Below are 16,796 nucleotides of genomic sequence, written 5' to 3' on the forward strand. Positions count from 1 at the left end.
CTCACATAGATCTGTCACAATGTCAGACTCCTACTCAGTCTTGTCTATATTCACATCAATACCATGAGACGTGTGAGGGGTTCAATTGGGATAACATTGCGTGTCTCAAATGCCAGCAATGTAGGTCCCTAGATCGGTAAGGTGGAGTCACATCTTCGGCCTCATATAATGATCGAGATATATCTCATCAGATGTAATATCTCTTCATTATAGGAGTACCCCATTTGACACGCGAATTCATTCTTGTTTCTGTGCTCGATACCACTCTACATCTGCATTCGACTTCAGCCCCGTTTCTTGATTTTTCCCCATGCCCGTCAAATAGCACGCGTCGTCCCAGATTGAGTATTCAGGAACCAGCCCTACGGCTAAATTACAAGGCGCCAATAGGGCAGAACAACTGCGGAGGTACATTATCCGTCACCTTAACCCGAGGTCTGAGATGCATTTCGTGACAATAAAGCTCCAAGCTGCCGCCATGGAGCCCTCCTCCATGCCTTGGCATTTCTATCTATACCAATTATCATCATCATGGTCTCTGTGTTGTCAAACAGGCCGGGAAGCTTCAGCTTCTGGTTTTCTATTCTAACAGCATGGCTACTGTGCTGGGTTATATCTGCTACTGCACGCCCTACTTGCCATGTCGAGCGTCAGGATGAAGATTCGCATTGGGTGGCAACATGGGTCTCGATGCCACAGCTAGTAGAACCCAATAACATGCCTCCAGCTCCATTTGTATGTTATTCTCTAGTTTGGCAACTCCTGGATTATCTGTTTAATCGTATAATTAGTCTGGTTCAGCTACATTTAAGGATGCTACACTTCGCCAAACGCTCCACCTGTCTATCGGTGCGGAGAGGCTTCGTTTTCAGATCTCCAACACCTTCGGTGGTAGTGACCTTCCCATCACAGAAGCTTCCGTAGCCCTTCCAACAGATGGCGAAAGTGGCGTCAATGGTGTTGACACAGCTACATTGAAAGCTCTAACGTTCAATGGCTCGGCTTCCGTCACGATACCCAGGGGCCAAGTTGCCTACTCGGACCCGGTCGATTTCAAAGTTGAACCTCAAGGCACGATCACGGTTAGCTTATATTCGCAGCCGGGTCAGTCTGGCAGCAGCATTACTGGACATCCAGGAAGCCGGACTACTTCGTTCATGCAACAAGGAAACCATGCCAATGCCTCGACTGTTACAGGAGCGAGCACGGCACACTGGTACTTCCTTACCGCTGTCGAGGCCTGGGCTCCGTCGACAACTGCCGCTTTGGTAATTCTTGGTGATAGTATTACAGATGGACGTGGAAGTGATGATAATGCTAATAACCGGTATGAGTAGACCCTCCTCAGCGACTAGATATCTTATTGATGAACTTCCCAGCTGGCCCGATCTGCTTCTAGCTAGAATGCAGAAAGAAGGAATCACCGACATTGCCGTGTGCAACCAAGCAGCAGGCGGCAATACTGTACTTACCGGAGGCCTAGGCCCGCCTCTGATGCAGCGGTACAAGCGAGATCTTCTCGCCACCGCCGGCGTCAAGTATGCCCTCATATTCGAAGGAGTGAATGATATCGGAAGCGCATCTGCCGACTCGGGAACACAGTCACGCATCGGAACCAGCCTCGAATCAGCTTTCAAAACCATTGCTACCGACGCCAAAGCAGCCGGGATAACCGTATTCGGAGCTACGATCACCCCGTTTGGCGGAAGCGGGCAGAGCTACAGCAACCCGACTAGAGACCAAGCTAGGCAGTCTGTAAACACATGGATCCTAGGTGGCGGCGACGGAAGCTTCGCCGCGACGGTTGACTTCGCTAAGATCGTGGCTAACCCCTCGAATGCGGCTAACTTGGCTACTCAGTACGACGGAGGTGATCATTTACACCCTAACGTTGCTGGATACCAAGCGATGGCCGACCAGTTCCCCCTGGATATTTTCAAAGGAAATACAACTATGTATCATCACAAGCACTATTGAATAAGTTAGCTATCATCGTATATAACATTGACCTAACATCCACAGAAGCGCTCCAACTTTGAAGATTTTATTCCAGGAGTGATAAGTGTTATAATTGAGCTTTTAGTTGACCTTCAAGGATGATTGTATCTAGGTAGCATTTCTAACCTTGGCAAGGTTCAATCTGAATATTCCATCTCGTTCGGAGAAGCTGAAGTTGCCCCTTTTCGGGAGATATATCAAAGACAAAGGGATAGTTGTGTAACAAGATTCATGTTAGAGGATGATATTGTGATATGAGAATTATTTATACACAAGCGAGCTGCTTAGAGGTAGATAATACTGCTCAAAAACGATGTAGAGACCTGATGGAATATAAAGGAACATAGGGACATTATCAAGCCTTCAAGCATCAATACTCGGTAACTCATCTACACAGACATCTACCTATACACCCACACAAGTAAACATCTGATTACATCGCCGACATGGACTTTTCCTCGGTATTTTCTCTTTTCATCATCTTTTTGGTCGCCTTCCCTATTATTTCCCCCATGTTATCCTTAGCATCTAGACTGCTTTGGAAGGTCATTAAATTGGCCCTACTCTTTTACTTCATTAAGCGCGTTTGTCTGCTTGCTCTCTACGTCAATGAGGTTACTACGAGTACTACTAGGGGGATCAGCAACTATTGGATCTTTATTATTTAGAGCTAGAGGCCTGTAGTACTGACATGTTCATATTTAGGTACCTAGTAAGCACCTATGCGTGCGGAGTTAACCTAAGTTATATCTATCAGGTATTGTTTTTATATTGTTTAGCTACAATATGTTTATCTTGTTTTAATGAATAGATTAAATTTTTGAACAGTTCCATTGTGTAGGTAAGTTGCTGATATCATTTAATGTCTAGGTAAGTAAGGCTTTGTTGACATGCCCTGTTAGCCTTGCCACCAAAAGGTCTATCATTTTGATATGCTTTCTTGAATAGGTAGTTGCTTAAACAGTCTAGTGAATGTATGCTTTATACTAAGGTAGTTTAGGGGACACTTTGTTCTTTGTTAGGGGCTATAACTAATAGAGATGTTTATGACAGGGGTGATCTATATCCATGGTACACGTGAGTTGTGTTATTGATATATCAGTTCTATCAAATCGTCCTATACTGGCCCTTTCATGTCAATAGTTTGAGATTTTGACTTCTGCCATTTTACCGACCTTTCATTGGCGCCAATAGAATCTCCCGCTGTGGATGGGAAGAAGATGACATCTTGTCGTAACAGTATGATGAAATGAGCAGTGTTAAGCTCGATCCGTTTACTGAGCTGCCTTTAACCAAACTATCTATAGTCCATACCATTGGCTGGTTACATATTCGATCAGGAATTATTGTCGACTACCTATTTCTTCAACTTCAATGGAATGCCGATTACGTTCATGATGGATGTCTAGCAATGGCCATCCAAAAAAAATGAGGGGTAGGCAAGTCTAGGAAACAGAACCAGGGGTTAAGACATAGAAGAGGGGTTTGCGAGAAACAAGATACGGAAGTCCAACAGAAGCTAAAAGAGGCCATGATTAGCATATTTTGACTTGCGGTGACGAAGCATTCTGGGAATAGATATTGGATTCCTGGCAGCAACGCGCGCACGATTTCATGATTTGTATCGAGAATGAAGCATCTTCATCTTCTTATCTGTTATTATCGAATCCCTGCGGTGGCACTATACGTGAGAAGCAAATTTATGAAGCAAATCTGAAACCTACTGCCAACATGTTACTCAGCGTCAGAACTGTACTGCACCACAGTAATCGTGTGACATCCATTGTCTAACCAGGTACGTTGGTAGATATGGTTATTTTTAACAACTCTCGCTAGCAGATTACACTCGCTTAGATATTAGAATAGTCACTACTACTGATTGAACCTAAGATAGGATTAAGCTTAAATATATATCTCATTCTTAAAGTTAAGGTTGGTAGTTTCCAGTGCTCAGTTGTCAAGTAAAGTGTAAAAGAAACCTTGATGGAGTCCCACAGGGTACCACGCTGCCACTGAAGTGGACCTCCTATATGCATAATCTGTTAATAAATACGTGCATAGCACTGCTAGATGGCTTACGCACAGTAAGGAGGCTTGTAGAGATATCCAATCGGCAAGGCTGGTGCTCTGATGATCCTTTACAAAGGAAACCCTTGTAAGAGGGTATTCCCCACATCTGTCTGGTGCTGGAACTTGGACTAAGACTCTGGGACCACACATTTGGACCGCCATCGGCGAATTGGTATTCTTCCATCGTCAACTTTAGATCTTTAGAGTCTTCCCAGTCCCTCGTTCTTGGGTACCTGATACCCTATGCGCATCATAGAGGATGTTTGGGAGTATTGGGAAAGACGGTACCTGAGTAGATAGGTAATCGCAGGTGGATCAAATTGGCTTTAAGCTAATCGAGGTACCCGAGGCAATTAGCAGCTAACAAAAAGTAAATTCGTAAGGAAAGGATGTTCCCCTGCCTGCCCTGCTCCCCTTGTCAAAAGCATGTCAAAAGCATGGATGTCAGAAAAGCCAAAGTGCCTGCCAGCTCCAGCCATCTTACACAGTACGTACTCTGCTAGGACCCATTAAAGCCAACCAAAACCAACCATTTTATCCCGTAAGCGGCTGATCGACGACTGAAGGAACCAAGATTCCAGTTCTCAATTCCCAATTCTCCAGCTCTTCTCTTAACTCTCATTCCCACCTCGTCATTCCCCGCCAGCCCATCGACCCCAGTCAACCCGCCATAGCCCTGGACTCGGACACGCCGTTAGCATAAAATGATCAAGGTGGTCATCGCTTGACGTACCACCTTAAGCACTTTAAGCACAGCACCATTACACCATTACCCCCGGCCTCGTGTTGTTCTGGCTGGTTCTGGCGTCTTTCTAAAAATTAATTCCTGTCATTAACAACTACATCGTCACATTGTCTCTTCATTACTTTCCTTATCGTCGTCCACTCTCATAACCGGTACTCGGAATCAGGAATCAGGAACTAGGAACTTATCTCTTTTCGCTTTCTTTCTCATTCGGCGTAACTAATTACTCTCTATTCTCTAATCGTAAACATGTTTGAGCCTCAGTGGCAGGAGCTTTCGCGAAAGCGCCAAAGAGAGGAGGAGGAGGGTGAAGGTCAGGTCAACATAGGCGATGCCATGAATGGAACCCTAGGCTTCACTGAACATCGCAATGTTAGTACAACCACGATGATGCATGCGTGCATGATATTCCACTTTCCATTGTAGCCAGCCAACACTATTGCGATATTATCGCAACTTACGACTAATTTGTCTACTATGAATAGAAACGTCTTCAGTCTCTTCCTCTGCGCACATCGCCGACCCAGAAGCAATGGGCAGGAGCCCCGGATTTCCCAGTTGCGACATCAGCAACAACTCCTCCCGCTTCTATCAGCCCGACCGATTCTGACTCCGAGGATGCGCAATATCGGCAGCAGGCAAATTTGTCGATGGACGTAGATAGAGATATGGATATGATGGTCGATTCATCCGAACGTTATCAGACCGGCCCATCCCACACAGACTTCGTCGACCCAAGCATTGCCGGACGAATGCCTACGCCTATACATTGCACCTTTGCCGCGCAAGTAAGGGGGAACAACTGGGGTCCTATGAATCAGACGATGCATACGGCGAACGGGTCGATTGATGCTGCGGCGACAGAAGCCCAGCCATTCCCCACGTGTCACGACGAATCCTCGGTGCCCAGGTCATTGGGAGGTTCTGCCGAATGGTCTATGGTGCAAAACCGGCGTCTTCCGTCCCCTATTAGTGAAAGTGGCGGCGAAGAGACTCCGACGAGCCCAGGCATGGTTTTGGACTCTCGACAGCCTCAGCGGCCTTATTTGCCTCACATGCCCCATTCGACCAACCCTCATGCTATGCCCATGCATCCCAACATTCAGACTGTTCCTCCAACCACGGATAACGATTCTGGTATGACGGATGCTGATCCCGGCTCCTCCCCTTCCTCCGCACCGGCTACGCCATCGCCAAGAGGAAAATATGGCCACTCGCGCAGCAAACACACCCTTAACAACTGGACTCTACAACCAGGCATGAAGAAGTCATTCAGTATAGGTTACCGAGCAGACTGCGAGAAATGCCGCATGAAGATTCCAGGCCACTTCAACCACATTATTATCTCTTAGTATGGAAGTGATGGAGGGCCACACTTTTGGTTCAATGGCAAGAAGGGTGTTTCTGCCAAGGATAAACAAATAATTGCACAAATACGCCGAAACGGGAAGGACCAAGATAAGACTACACCCACAGTCTTTAACCCCTCCGACTCGCTGCTGGATACATGTGGGATAAAATCCAAACAGAATGCTGGACGGCGTTCGCGCATGGGGTTCTGATTCTTCTTTGGATTGCTGGACTCCCCTCGGCTGATGCACTATGTGGAGTGCGGCTTAGGCAGTGATTAAAGAGAATCAACCCCCCCTTTTCTTTTCCACGTCACTTTACTACAATCCTGAGGCAACCGATAATTAATCGGGATACCCAAGAGCCTTACGGCACATGATTTCCTACTAGTTGCATCCAAAGGCGTTCTCGGGACGCAAACACTACGCTACATGCTACAGCGTGGCTTTTCTTGTTTCCTACAGTCGCTCGGATAACATTGCTTTCGGTTTACTCGCATACCCAAAAATTGTCATTCATTACACATATACCCATACAGTACACGGTCGTTATTGCATTTGCTCATTGGCTTGGGAAGGGATTTCATGCATTCACTGGAAAAGGGGAAAAAGAAGAACCCGGCCAATCAAAGTTCGGGAGTGGAAGATCTGAATTTGCTCTCATCAGCGCTCTATCCTTTTTTCATCTGCTTTTTATTTGTCTATTATACTCTATTAGGAGTACGGCTACGGGGGCGTTCAAGGCGTGGATAGGAGGTCAATTTAGCCAAGGGCCGGTCCAGCGTGTGAAAAACTCCCCTGTATTCAAACACACACACACACCTTGGTACTTACTAATAGTATGACCGCCACTTGGCGGTCGACAACGGGGAAATATAAAATCAAGTCTTTTTACATGTTTTGAGTTTTTCCGAAGCGAATATATATGTTCTTTGTAGTAGAACGTAAGAGGGGAATTAAGAGCGTGGAAACACATGGGGGAGTCGGATGTTGAGCTGTTGAATGTAAGATGGCGCCAAAATTCGGTTGACAGGTTACTAAGCGGGAATCGCGAACTCAACGAAATCATACCCGTCCACACGTGAGACAATTATGAGGCCATGGAGAGGTCATGGTCTTGATAAGAATATGTGATCAGTAGAGCACGTATGTGTGTGTGTATGTATGCATTCACAGTACCCAAATACGCCGAGGTCTGATGCTCCGCCCTTTCTACTATATATGATACAGCAGTTTTCGCACCATTGCCACCACCACCGTTGACCGAATATGCTAAATCACTAATCGCACATACGTACAATTTCGAACACTATGGCGGCCCTACGCATATACGCTCCACTGTTGAAGCCCTTCTTTTGGGCTGATTGGTTGGCCCGCCTGTCGAGCGGCTCTTACCACTCTGGATTTCTGTACCCTTACTCCTACCCCTATCCGCGTCCGCATGGTAGCAGTAGCATACCCCCAGAATACCCGCTCCACCCAACAGTCTAGTCTAGTCACACCGCTCTACTACCACCAACCCGACTTCTTCGTCTCGCCGCCGCTGCTCGGCTTCCCCAGCTGATCCAACGGCCCGCCGTCCGCTTGGTTCTCGCGCTCTTGGTCGAACGCCGTCTTCGCCTTCTCCTTTAACTCAGATGCCGGCATCGGCGCCGACCCCGCGGCGTTCACTTCGCTCCCGGGCTCTTCCTTCTTCAGCCCGCCGAACAGCCACCCGGTCAAGCCCTTGCTCTTCGGCTTCTCGTCGGCGGTCGCCGAAAGACTGCTCTCGCTTAGCGATTCGGCGGCCCATGCTGTGCTGCCTACGGTCTCCGTCGTGGAAGGAGGGGAAGAAGAAGAAGAAGACATGGGTCTAGGCGGGGAGAGTAAAGGGGGCAGACTGGTGCCGGAGTCGCGGGCCTTGGCCTCGGCCTCCTCGACGAGGGCGGCCTGCTCCGGGGTGGCGGTGTTGCTGATGTAGGCGAGGCGCGCGGCCTCGAGGCTGTCGGACTGCAGCTGCCGCTGCATCGCGAAGAACTCGTTGCGCCGCTTGCGGTTGTAGACCATCATGTCGGCGGTGGCGTAGACGGTTACGAAGAGGGCGAGGCCTGGTTTTTGGGGGGTCGAGTTAGTTTATATTATTATTAAAATTACAATTACAAATGTAATAGAAGAATTGGCGAGTATGTTCGAGTGATAATGTAATTCCTTTTCTTCTTGATACAATTTCGAGGTTCGGGGATTTCGGAAAGGAGAAAGGGGGGAGAAAATACATACCACTGAACCCAATCAACCCCATAACAGTGAACTTGTGAGCGGCGTCGAAGTACCGCCTCGAGGCGTCGACGATCCGGTCGAACCTCGACGTCTCATGTCTCCTCGCCGCCAGGTGCGCGGTTCGCAGCCGGCGCACCCGCTCCTCCATGGTCTCCGGCGCGGACGGCCGCGGCATGCCCGCCGGCGGCAGGCGGTTCGACTGCGCCGGGCGCGACGGAGAAGAGGAGGGGGCGGCGGAAGAGGAAGAGGAGGAGGCTTTGGTCTTGGAGGAGGAGTTGCTGGATGAGGGCGAGGAGGCTTTGGCGTGGGCGTGCGGCGTGCTCGACGTGAAGCGCGTGGCGTCGGCGACGGTGCGCGGGGTGTGGTTTGCCGCCATGGGATTTTGCGATTTTTGGTCTTCCTTTTTATGAATGGTTAGATAGGGATGTGCGAGAATTATTCGTCTATTTTTCGAAGTGACGTCGTCTGAAGAATGGCAAAAACCCTGTCGAGCGAGGTGGATTGGGCTGAATGGGTACTGGGACAACCCGCTAAAGCCGTCACGTTTGTTCGAGATGGTGGTAGTGTGGTGATATTTCGATATTGGAAATTTTTGGAGTCCCAATTCTTCGGCGAATCGTCTGATCGATAGCCGTTGCGGCGGGTTGGAGCTTCCAGCGAGTCTTGTCCCGTAGCTTCCATTTGCAGTAAATTTTTATCGATAGAGAGCGGGGCTGGCTGGATTGGCCAATGAGGTTGGAGGTTTACGCTTCGTGCTTTATTACCTAAGACCTGGGGAGGTACCGAACAATTTCCTAGACCTGATAGGGATGTAAGAATTGAGTGATGAAATCCCAACATGAATCTCGTAAACCTCTATCTTCAATTTTGACTACAATTGCTATAAGGACATTGAATTAGATAGGTACTTTTTACCTCATTAATGTCGCATAACAAACATTAAGATTTAGTACGAAATGAAATCCAAGCGTATCAAAGAAGAATAGTATTGAAACATCAATATCACATGATGCAGCCATGGGATAGCTTCAATACAGGGCAACAACTCCCAATATTGAAATGGATGTGACAGCTCACTTTCAGTTTGTTTAGCTTAGAATACTACTAAGATCTAGATCACTCTTCGTCATTCCCACTCGGCGGCAACCCCTCAACCTCACCCCCTAAGTCCTCGCCAAACTTCTTCCCGTTGACAAACAGAGGTTTCATGTCCTGCAGGACAAAGATCATCCGAGCCCAGTTCGTCGGGCTCGTGTTCCGCCAGGAGTGCATCGTCGCGCGTTGGACGGCCACGTCGCCCCGCTTCATCAGCGTCTTCGACCCGTCGTCCAGCTTCATCTCGATCTCGCCCTCGACGACGATTCCGAAGTCGAGGGATTGCGTCCGGTGCATCATACACTCGTAGTGCGGCCCGAAATCTACCATCCGGCACACTACTCCGTTCTTGGTCGCCAGACCTAGCTTCCCGCTTGAGATTATCTCTTCGTGGTATTTCACGTCGGCGTCGTTGTTCAGGTCGGCTGGGAATGTGTTGGTGTAGATCTGGTTGAAACCCACTGCGGTGGCGGGCGTTAGTACCTAGAATAGTATGGGGAGACTGTGTTTCCAGTAAAAAACGTACTGACACCACCCTCAAACGGCTTCCATGCTGCCGGCCGCGCCGAGTGCACTTTTGCTTTTCCTTCCTCATTATGGCCGGTCAAGTACGTAGTAGTACTGGGAAGATCCGGGGAGAGCTGGTTGGTCTCCGACTGCTTCGACATTTTGGCGGAATACGTTGGTTTATTCTTATCCTAGGGTCAATTAAGACACTCTATACTTTTCAATATTAATTGGTGGCCCGTGTCTTGATATCTCAAGATGCTGGGAGGGGTATAAAACACAAAGTGAGGGGTTATAAGCCAAGAGTATTGGAGACGACGATTGGTAGGTACATAGGATGGATTTGCGCTTTATGATTCTCCGCTCGCCGTTGAAGGTGGCGTTCTAGTAAGGGTCGATGGACATGAAAGCCGGTAGGTCCATGCAGAGTCCATGTATACCAAGGGAGCGGCGTAGTTGGGGGATTCCGCTATATATGGAAGTCCGGAGGTCTAACCGTGGGAACTTAGTAACCACCAACTGATAATCTGCTGAACAGATCCTACATATCGAAATATCCCTTGCATAAATCTTACACACCAAATTTCCAACTACCCGTTCCTCACATCTACGTCCGTAAGGTCGAGCATCTCCTCACCTTCAGACTCGTCCAACTCCTTAAAATGCTTTCTCTTCCGAGGGAAGCCCGTACACGTAGAAAAGAATCCGGGCATTTCGGACTCGGGCCCGACCAGAGCTATTCCCGGGTGGATGACGTTAAAAGAAAGAATAGCAAACAGCATCGGCATTGCTTCGAGCACGTAGAAGTAGCTCTCATTGGTCAACAAAGGATTCGACACACCGGTCGACCCGGACGAAAACTCAACTAATCGGAATATGATACGAATCTTCATAGCTTATCAGTAATCTATCAATCATGGCTTGCCATTCGCCGCGTGCTTATTAAGTGTACTTACAGTGATGCATGTCAGGGACGCATACAGCGTGAACAACAACGGGCGCCACCCGGACCTCCAACTGGGTTGCTGACTACTAAAGGTCCTTAGATCGCGCATATCTAACTGAAACTTAACCGCGAACACGACGAACACGACGATGAAGAATTGCTGCAGACCGACGCCGCCCATGTATATATGAATGGCTTTCAGCTGTTCGTCCGCGGGCGCCGTCGGACCTGCCATGGAACCGCCCGCGAGCTGTATGCAGAATGCGATGAAATCTGGTAGCCTGCTTGTTAATATCAAGTACCGTTCGTGGTCATTTCGATCTTACATATATCAAAGACTTACCGAAAGTCACGAAGGCCGCAGCCAAATTCGGCGCCGGTATCCCGAATACTTGGCGTGAAGGGGTGAAGAAGTGGATCATCCTACCGAGGACCATGTAGCAGAAAGCATTGACCCCTAGGACGACGTCTTAGGAACAAAGTATGTCATTTTGGGGAGACTGTGAGGTACTCACACAGCGGCGAGAGAAGAATGAAGATCTGGAATACTAGGTATATAGCCGTGTTTGACTGGTAGCGAGTGCTAACGGTGCGGAATAGGTAGGCCATCGTTTCCCAGAAACTAGCCATGACGATGACCCAGCAGAATTTCTGTTCCCGTGGAATCAGTACACATCCAAAGGAGATAGAAGGGAGGATGAGGACTCTGTCACCTTTCTATATGCTATGCCCTGGTATAAGTGAGCAAGTGTCAGTAACCCAAAGAGGATCGCGAAGGCGAGAGCAGCTGAGAAGCTTGGATAATAGTCCCAGAGGGCATTACATGTGCCCGGAGGCAGGTATCCGTTGGCGTCCGGCTCTATCGTCTGGATACATGTGGGTATCGCGATGTCTATCGTCTTACCAGGGTTTGTTGCGTGAGCATTGGTGAATCCGTCGATAGTAATATGTTCTGTAGTCAAGAAGTCCACGCCGGTAGCTGTTGGTGCGCTTGTTACGGTTGCCGTCGTTTGTCTTATTGCCATTCGAAGAGTCTTGGCGAGACCCTCGGCCGTTAATACTGGAGTTGGTGTGGCCATCGGTGTTATTATGCTAAGAGAATTATCTTGGTTTCTTGAAGCAGGTAGCGATTATGAAGGAAGACGTTGGGTGTGCTTAAATAAGGATAGATTCCGTTGACTTCCATGTTCACATCTGCTTTTTGAAATTCTTTCAGGGGTTTTATATGTCTATGTGAATTCTTGTCACCTACGTTACCTATGGTTGAAGCTATCAATAGGATCATGGGCTGAGTCCAGACAGATAGGCAGTCCGAACTGGCCAATGGGAGCCTCGGAAATAGTGTATAAGGGTCGACATCAGGCTTAGCTGTGCATCACAAGCCCCATTCCCCATGCTCTCTAGATACATAGAGGTAGAGACATATCTCTTGTATATTCCACTGATTTCATGCAGTCGAAAAGCGATATTTAAAGCTACGGGAAGCCATATCGGGTTATCTATGTCTACAAATAGTCATTAGACTGTCGCATAAGGACTCGCAATAGGTAAAAATTTGCCCCAGTCGTTTCATACATGCATTTTGGTTTTATTTTTCTACCTATGTTATCATTATCTCTCGACAAGAAACTCCGTTTGAAGATATATACTACCATCATGCTTGCGTCTGAAAAACCCTGTCGTCCTTCCTCCAACCTCTTGACCCCGAGAGTCGACTTGTATTGTCGGCGCAGGACCTGTGGTGGTATCTCGTACCCTCGCTTCATCAGGGGGGAAGTCTGGATAACGAGGCGGGGTAGAGGGTTCACCCTTCTCATCGAACAGAAAACCGTGCTCAATCTCGATGACTCGACGGCCGACCGCGAACATCGTAGAAGCTTCCCACAGACTTTCCCTGGGAGTGCCGAGTTTCTTCATGAGAGAGAGTGCCTGCATCCTTGTTGTGAGACACCGGCATTTGAGGACGACGTAATAAAATAATGGCATGAACCCCATTTCGAAGATGAATTTTGGGGAATCTTGGGCGGTTGGTCCTGGAAATTTTGAGGCTTGGAGTCCAGTGGCCCGGGAGACCATCAAGCGGAATCTATCGACGTGCTCATCGTATATGGTTTCTTCGTATTCGAAAGCTGTGTTCACCCATATTGTAGAAATATCATGTCTTAGGAGGATATTACAAGCTATCTCCTCTGACCAGTCGGATGCCGCTGGGCTATTCTTCAAATCCAAGAAACGAGCATGCCAACCATCCAACTGAACCTTGATTTTTTCTTGTTCTTCCAGGAGTTCTGGTGATACGGGGACATCGCGCTTATCCTCGAGTCTATAACGATCTCCGCCCCGAACTAAACTGACGGTTCTAGTTGTAATTCCGTCTATGTAAAATTGCGCTTGCTCGAGTGACTCAAATGACTCTGGAAGCTGGTCGTTTAACCCAAGAAGTTTAGGAAAACTTGACTCATCGATGGCAAAGAAGAACGGGAAAAGGGTCAGCCGACGGAATATTGGAGAAAGGTATTTCTTCGTCCAAGGATATGAAGTTTCGACATTCTCCAGGATGACGACACCGTGTTTACAGTGTTCGATTGCCGTGTCTCTGTTCCCTAGCAGGAACTCGAGACATACAAAAAGGATACATACTAGGAGAACCAGGGGCTCATTATTAATCGATTTTAATTCTCGGATAGCCGAGTTGTAGTGAGACAATGCAAGTCTGTTGTCGGTTAACAACCGTACCGACTTTGGCTTGGAGTGTATTTGTTCGTAAAGGGAGCTGATGGCGACTACCGAGTGTCTGACGGCTGGTTCGAAAGTGCTGAATTGCATGACCAGATGGGTCCTTTCTATAATTAGACAATTGTTCCACGCGTAATTATTCCTCGACGTTCTAGGCTAAGACATTCTTACCAGAAGTAGGGGTCCATCGGCCCTGATAGAGAGGGCCCGGCAGCTTGGCAGAAGAATTGCAAGGCTCGCCTTTCACCAACATCGTCAACATTTGGAAACAGTTGACGCGGGCGGTGCCACGAGAGAGTCAATGACGATGGTGGCGGCGGGTATCCGTCACATTTGCGGCCGGTGGATACGCAGCGTTTACAGTGCGGTTTAGTTTCGTCGCACTTTATCTTACGAACCCTGTGCCTGGATGTCAATTCTCTGCAAGTCATACTAAAAACAAAAACCACAGCGTTAGTCAACGTACTTGCACGTTAGGCAGCCTGTCCTAACTTTGGAGCTGCCCTTCCGAGCCATTGGTCGTGGCGTTGCTAGGCGTTTGGAGGAAGGAGATGAATTAGGGGCAAGGTCCGATCAAGCCTGTGAGAAGCAAGAGGATCTCTTCTTGATTTAAAAAGGTGTAAAGAAGTCAGCATAAGGCATGATATCGTCGTTATTATGAATGATATCGTGAATGAGCCGTGCCGTAAGACTTCAGGGGGCGCAGATTGACCGGGGGTCATACATGTGGAGGTCAAGTCCGAGCCGACAAATCAAAAGCTCCGAATTGTTCAGCCCTACGATAATAGACCCACCATTTGGATCACTGCCACATGGCGTATACCTAAGAGAAGGATCGTGGCTGCATGGAGCTGTAAGAAATAGGGGTTGGGAGCTGCCGCCATAAACGTGAAGAAATCGAGCCAATCGGAAATAATGTGGTGGTTTACTTACATGAATCTCTACATTTAGGTATTCTTGTTATCATATATACCCCTCGCGGTTCGAGAAAGGCAACAGTGAAGTAAAAAGAAAGCATCAACTTTTATTTATCTTGCCAACCAAGACTTCCTAGGTATGTAAGCTACGAAGTAGTGACAGTGAACTATTAGTGGAGTGATATCCTCTTCGGTTCGTCCACCTTAATTAGTAATTACACTTTTTCACCTTTCCCCCAACGCCGTTGACCATGATCTACTCTCCGTTGAAGCGGCCCTCGCCAGCATCCGTATATACGACGTCAACAATCATGAAGTCGGCGGTGATAACAGCGGAACCTTCGAAAGTCAGTTACTACTCGGCTCAGAAGGGATTGGGGTATGCTTGACAACGCACCATCAGACCATTTCACATACCAGGTGTCGCCAACACCAGGGAAGGCGAGCCATTGACCCTCTCCGTCGTTGGTAAGCTTTCCAGCATCAAGGCGGAAAGTGTCCCATTGTGCGACCTGGCCCTCTCCGGGTTGGATAGTGCGAGGGTTGGTCATGTCGACAAGAGTTAACAGACCAGGAGGACCCATGAGGCCGACGGAGTGGTCGACGATACCGACAGGGTATGTGTGTAACTCGTTGAGGCCTTCTTTCTCGCCTTGGACCGTGTACACTTTAACGGGAGAGACATCATCTCCCTCGAAGACGCCCAAGGTGTTGTTCTTCATTGAAAGGAACCGACCGTCGACATTCTTGTTTGCTGGGCTATTGGCTTTATTAGCAACAATCATTGGCAGTGATTAGCTATCAAGTGGCTCATTACCAAGAGATTTGGAGTTGGTAGAGGTCGAGTTGTCGCTCCACAATAGGGGCTGCGGAAACGAAAGCGGCAAGAAGGCCGAGGGGAAGTAGGTTGACGGGCCACTTCATGGTGAATTGGGTTTGATGCTATTGATGATATTGAAAATGAGGTATATAGGTATAGTATGAGGGGAGAATGGTTTTAGTGTGTAGGTTCTTATGCTGTTGTTTGTTTTAGACTGCAGGGTGTGGTGATGATGATGGGAGGCAAAACATAGGATCCGATCAGAGGAAAGAGGCGCATTTATGTCCCATCTGACGTCTATGGGAAAAGGAGAGACCCGGCGGATTCAACAAGGCCAAGAAAAGGGTAATTACCTAGGTATACCTAGTGACTTGACGTGAATCTTGGTAGGTGAGGCCGATCTACAGATGGAAGGCAGTGGTCACATCTCAGCATTTGGACTTTAATTGCTTGTGCACGTTACCTAGTGATGCGTCGATGTTTCCCAATCCAGGACTAATCTGTATAACAGAGGATAGTTGTATATGTGGCATCTTCCTACATCCATCTCAACGTGATATTTCATATGTCGACGACGAAGTAGGAGGTATGTACGTATGATGGTATCATGATTAGACAAGAAGAATCATGACACATCTCGCACAACACACGGATGCCAATTGATCAAAAGTGACATGCGTGTGTAAAATAGATGAGATTGTACCCGGTTACGTCGATATGGACAAAATACATTCTTGAAGACCGATGTTGATATTAATACATAAATGTACATTGACGTATCAGACTCGGTCACAGGGTTGAAAGGTACAGTAACGTGTTGGCGAAACCATTTCGAAGTACCCGCCCCAAAGACTAATTCTGCGGGGCCGCCTGGACAATAACCAGGTACGTCTGATTGTGCTAATTTTAGCTTCCAACTGATCCAATAGGGACCTTATCCCACTAAAGGTAGCATGACCCAACCCCTAACTTCCCCAATTACTCCCAAGAATTAGTTCAGCCGTAGAGGCTAAAGTCCACAGCTCGCGCCAAGTATCTCCGCGACAACTTTTCAACTCTAAGCGTGCTGAAAATAGCCAGACATCAATCTAAAAGACCTTTCTCTTTTCTTCTCCCCTTCCGCCGTCATGGTTCTAGAAGCTGTCAGAATGGAAGATCATTACCATTGACAGACCGATGATATCCGTCTTCTTTAGACCCCCATACATATCTGAGATCCAAGAGCCACTGTTGGAACGCCATGCCCTGGAAACCCGGAGACGAGATCAACAAGGCTAGAATCATCCAGGTGAATGGAACACCACTCCGGTTGTAGTCCTGAATGGAAGAAAGAAGAACATCTCTACGTTTCTATCTT

General features: G+C 47.9%; 7 protein-coding genes across 7 annotated transcripts; 2 read left to right on the forward strand and 5 right to left on the reverse strand.

The window, feature by feature from the left end:
• Positions 1-531: 531 nt before the first annotated feature.
• F4807DRAFT_468567 (SGNH hydrolase) lies at positions 532-2,360 on the forward strand (the record flags this gene model as incomplete). Its single annotated transcript, XM_048002610.1, has 3 exons — positions 532-735; positions 792-1,327; positions 1,380-2,360. The coding sequence occupies 3 exons, from the start codon at positions 532-534 to the stop codon at positions 1,975-1,977; spliced, it is 1,338 nt and encodes a 445-aa protein (XP_047853155.1). The 3' UTR covers positions 1,978-2,360.
• Positions 2,361-5,062: 2,702 nt separating this feature from the next.
• On the forward strand, positions 5,063-6,642 carry F4807DRAFT_468569 (uncharacterized protein; the record flags this gene model as incomplete). Its single annotated transcript, XM_048002611.1, has 2 exons — positions 5,063-5,185; positions 5,299-6,642. The coding sequence occupies 2 exons, from the start codon at positions 5,063-5,065 to the stop codon at positions 6,163-6,165; spliced, it is 990 nt and encodes a 329-aa protein (XP_047853156.1). The 3' UTR covers positions 6,166-6,642.
• Positions 6,643-7,671: 1,029 nt separating this feature from the next.
• F4807DRAFT_461574 (uncharacterized protein) lies at positions 7,672-8,794 on the reverse strand (the record flags this gene model as incomplete). The annotated part of the gene is made up of 2 exons (XM_048001700.1): positions 7,672-8,249; positions 8,419-8,794. 2 exons carry the CDS (start codon positions 8,792-8,794, stop codon positions 7,672-7,674), a joined length of 954 nt encoding a protein of 317 aa, XP_047853157.1.
• Positions 8,795-9,251: 457 nt separating this feature from the next.
• F4807DRAFT_144225 (uncharacterized protein) lies at positions 9,252-10,395 on the reverse strand. The gene is made up of 2 exons (XM_047993134.1): positions 10,040-10,395; positions 9,252-9,974 (listed from the first exon to the last, which is right to left on the reverse strand). Exons 1-2 carry the CDS (start codon positions 10,179-10,181, stop codon positions 9,535-9,537), a joined length of 582 nt encoding a protein of 193 aa, XP_047853158.1. The 5' UTR covers positions 10,182-10,395; the 3' UTR covers positions 9,252-9,534.
• F4807DRAFT_461576 (RTA1 like protein-domain-containing protein) lies at positions 10,371-12,045 on the reverse strand (the record flags this gene model as incomplete). The annotated part of the gene is made up of 6 exons (XM_048001701.1): positions 10,371-10,511; positions 10,626-10,907; positions 10,977-11,239; positions 11,310-11,423; positions 11,482-11,617; positions 11,680-12,045. The coding sequence occupies 6 exons, from the start codon at positions 12,043-12,045 to the stop codon at positions 10,371-10,373; spliced, it is 1,302 nt and encodes a 433-aa protein (XP_047853159.1).
• Positions 12,046-12,377: 332 nt separating this feature from the next.
• On the reverse strand, positions 12,378-14,507 carry F4807DRAFT_144553 (uncharacterized protein). Its single transcript, XM_047993135.1, has 3 exons — positions 14,169-14,507; positions 13,874-14,101; positions 12,378-13,805 (listed from the first exon to the last, which is right to left on the reverse strand). The coding sequence occupies exons 1-3, from the start codon at positions 14,216-14,218 to the stop codon at positions 12,578-12,580; spliced, it is 1,506 nt and encodes a 501-aa protein (XP_047853160.1). The 5' UTR covers positions 14,219-14,507; the 3' UTR covers positions 12,378-12,577.
• A 199-nt stretch (positions 14,508-14,706) lies between these two features.
• On the reverse strand, positions 14,707-16,230 carry F4807DRAFT_430527 (uncharacterized protein). The gene is made up of 3 exons (XM_047998421.1): positions 15,437-16,230; positions 15,017-15,378; positions 14,707-14,958 (listed from the first exon to the last, which is right to left on the reverse strand). The coding sequence occupies exons 1-3, from the start codon at positions 15,541-15,543 to the stop codon at positions 14,876-14,878; spliced, it is 552 nt and encodes a 183-aa protein (XP_047853161.1). The 5' UTR covers positions 15,544-16,230; the 3' UTR covers positions 14,707-14,875.
• Positions 16,231-16,796: the final 566 nt, after the last annotated feature.

The sequence above is a fragment of the Annulohypoxylon truncatum genome, assembly GCF_022578515.1.
Source record: "Annulohypoxylon truncatum strain CBS 140777 unplaced genomic scaffold F4807scaffold_21, whole genome shotgun sequence".
In the NCBI taxonomy this organism is placed as follows: domain Eukaryota; kingdom Fungi; phylum Ascomycota; class Sordariomycetes; order Xylariales; family Hypoxylaceae; genus Annulohypoxylon; species Annulohypoxylon truncatum.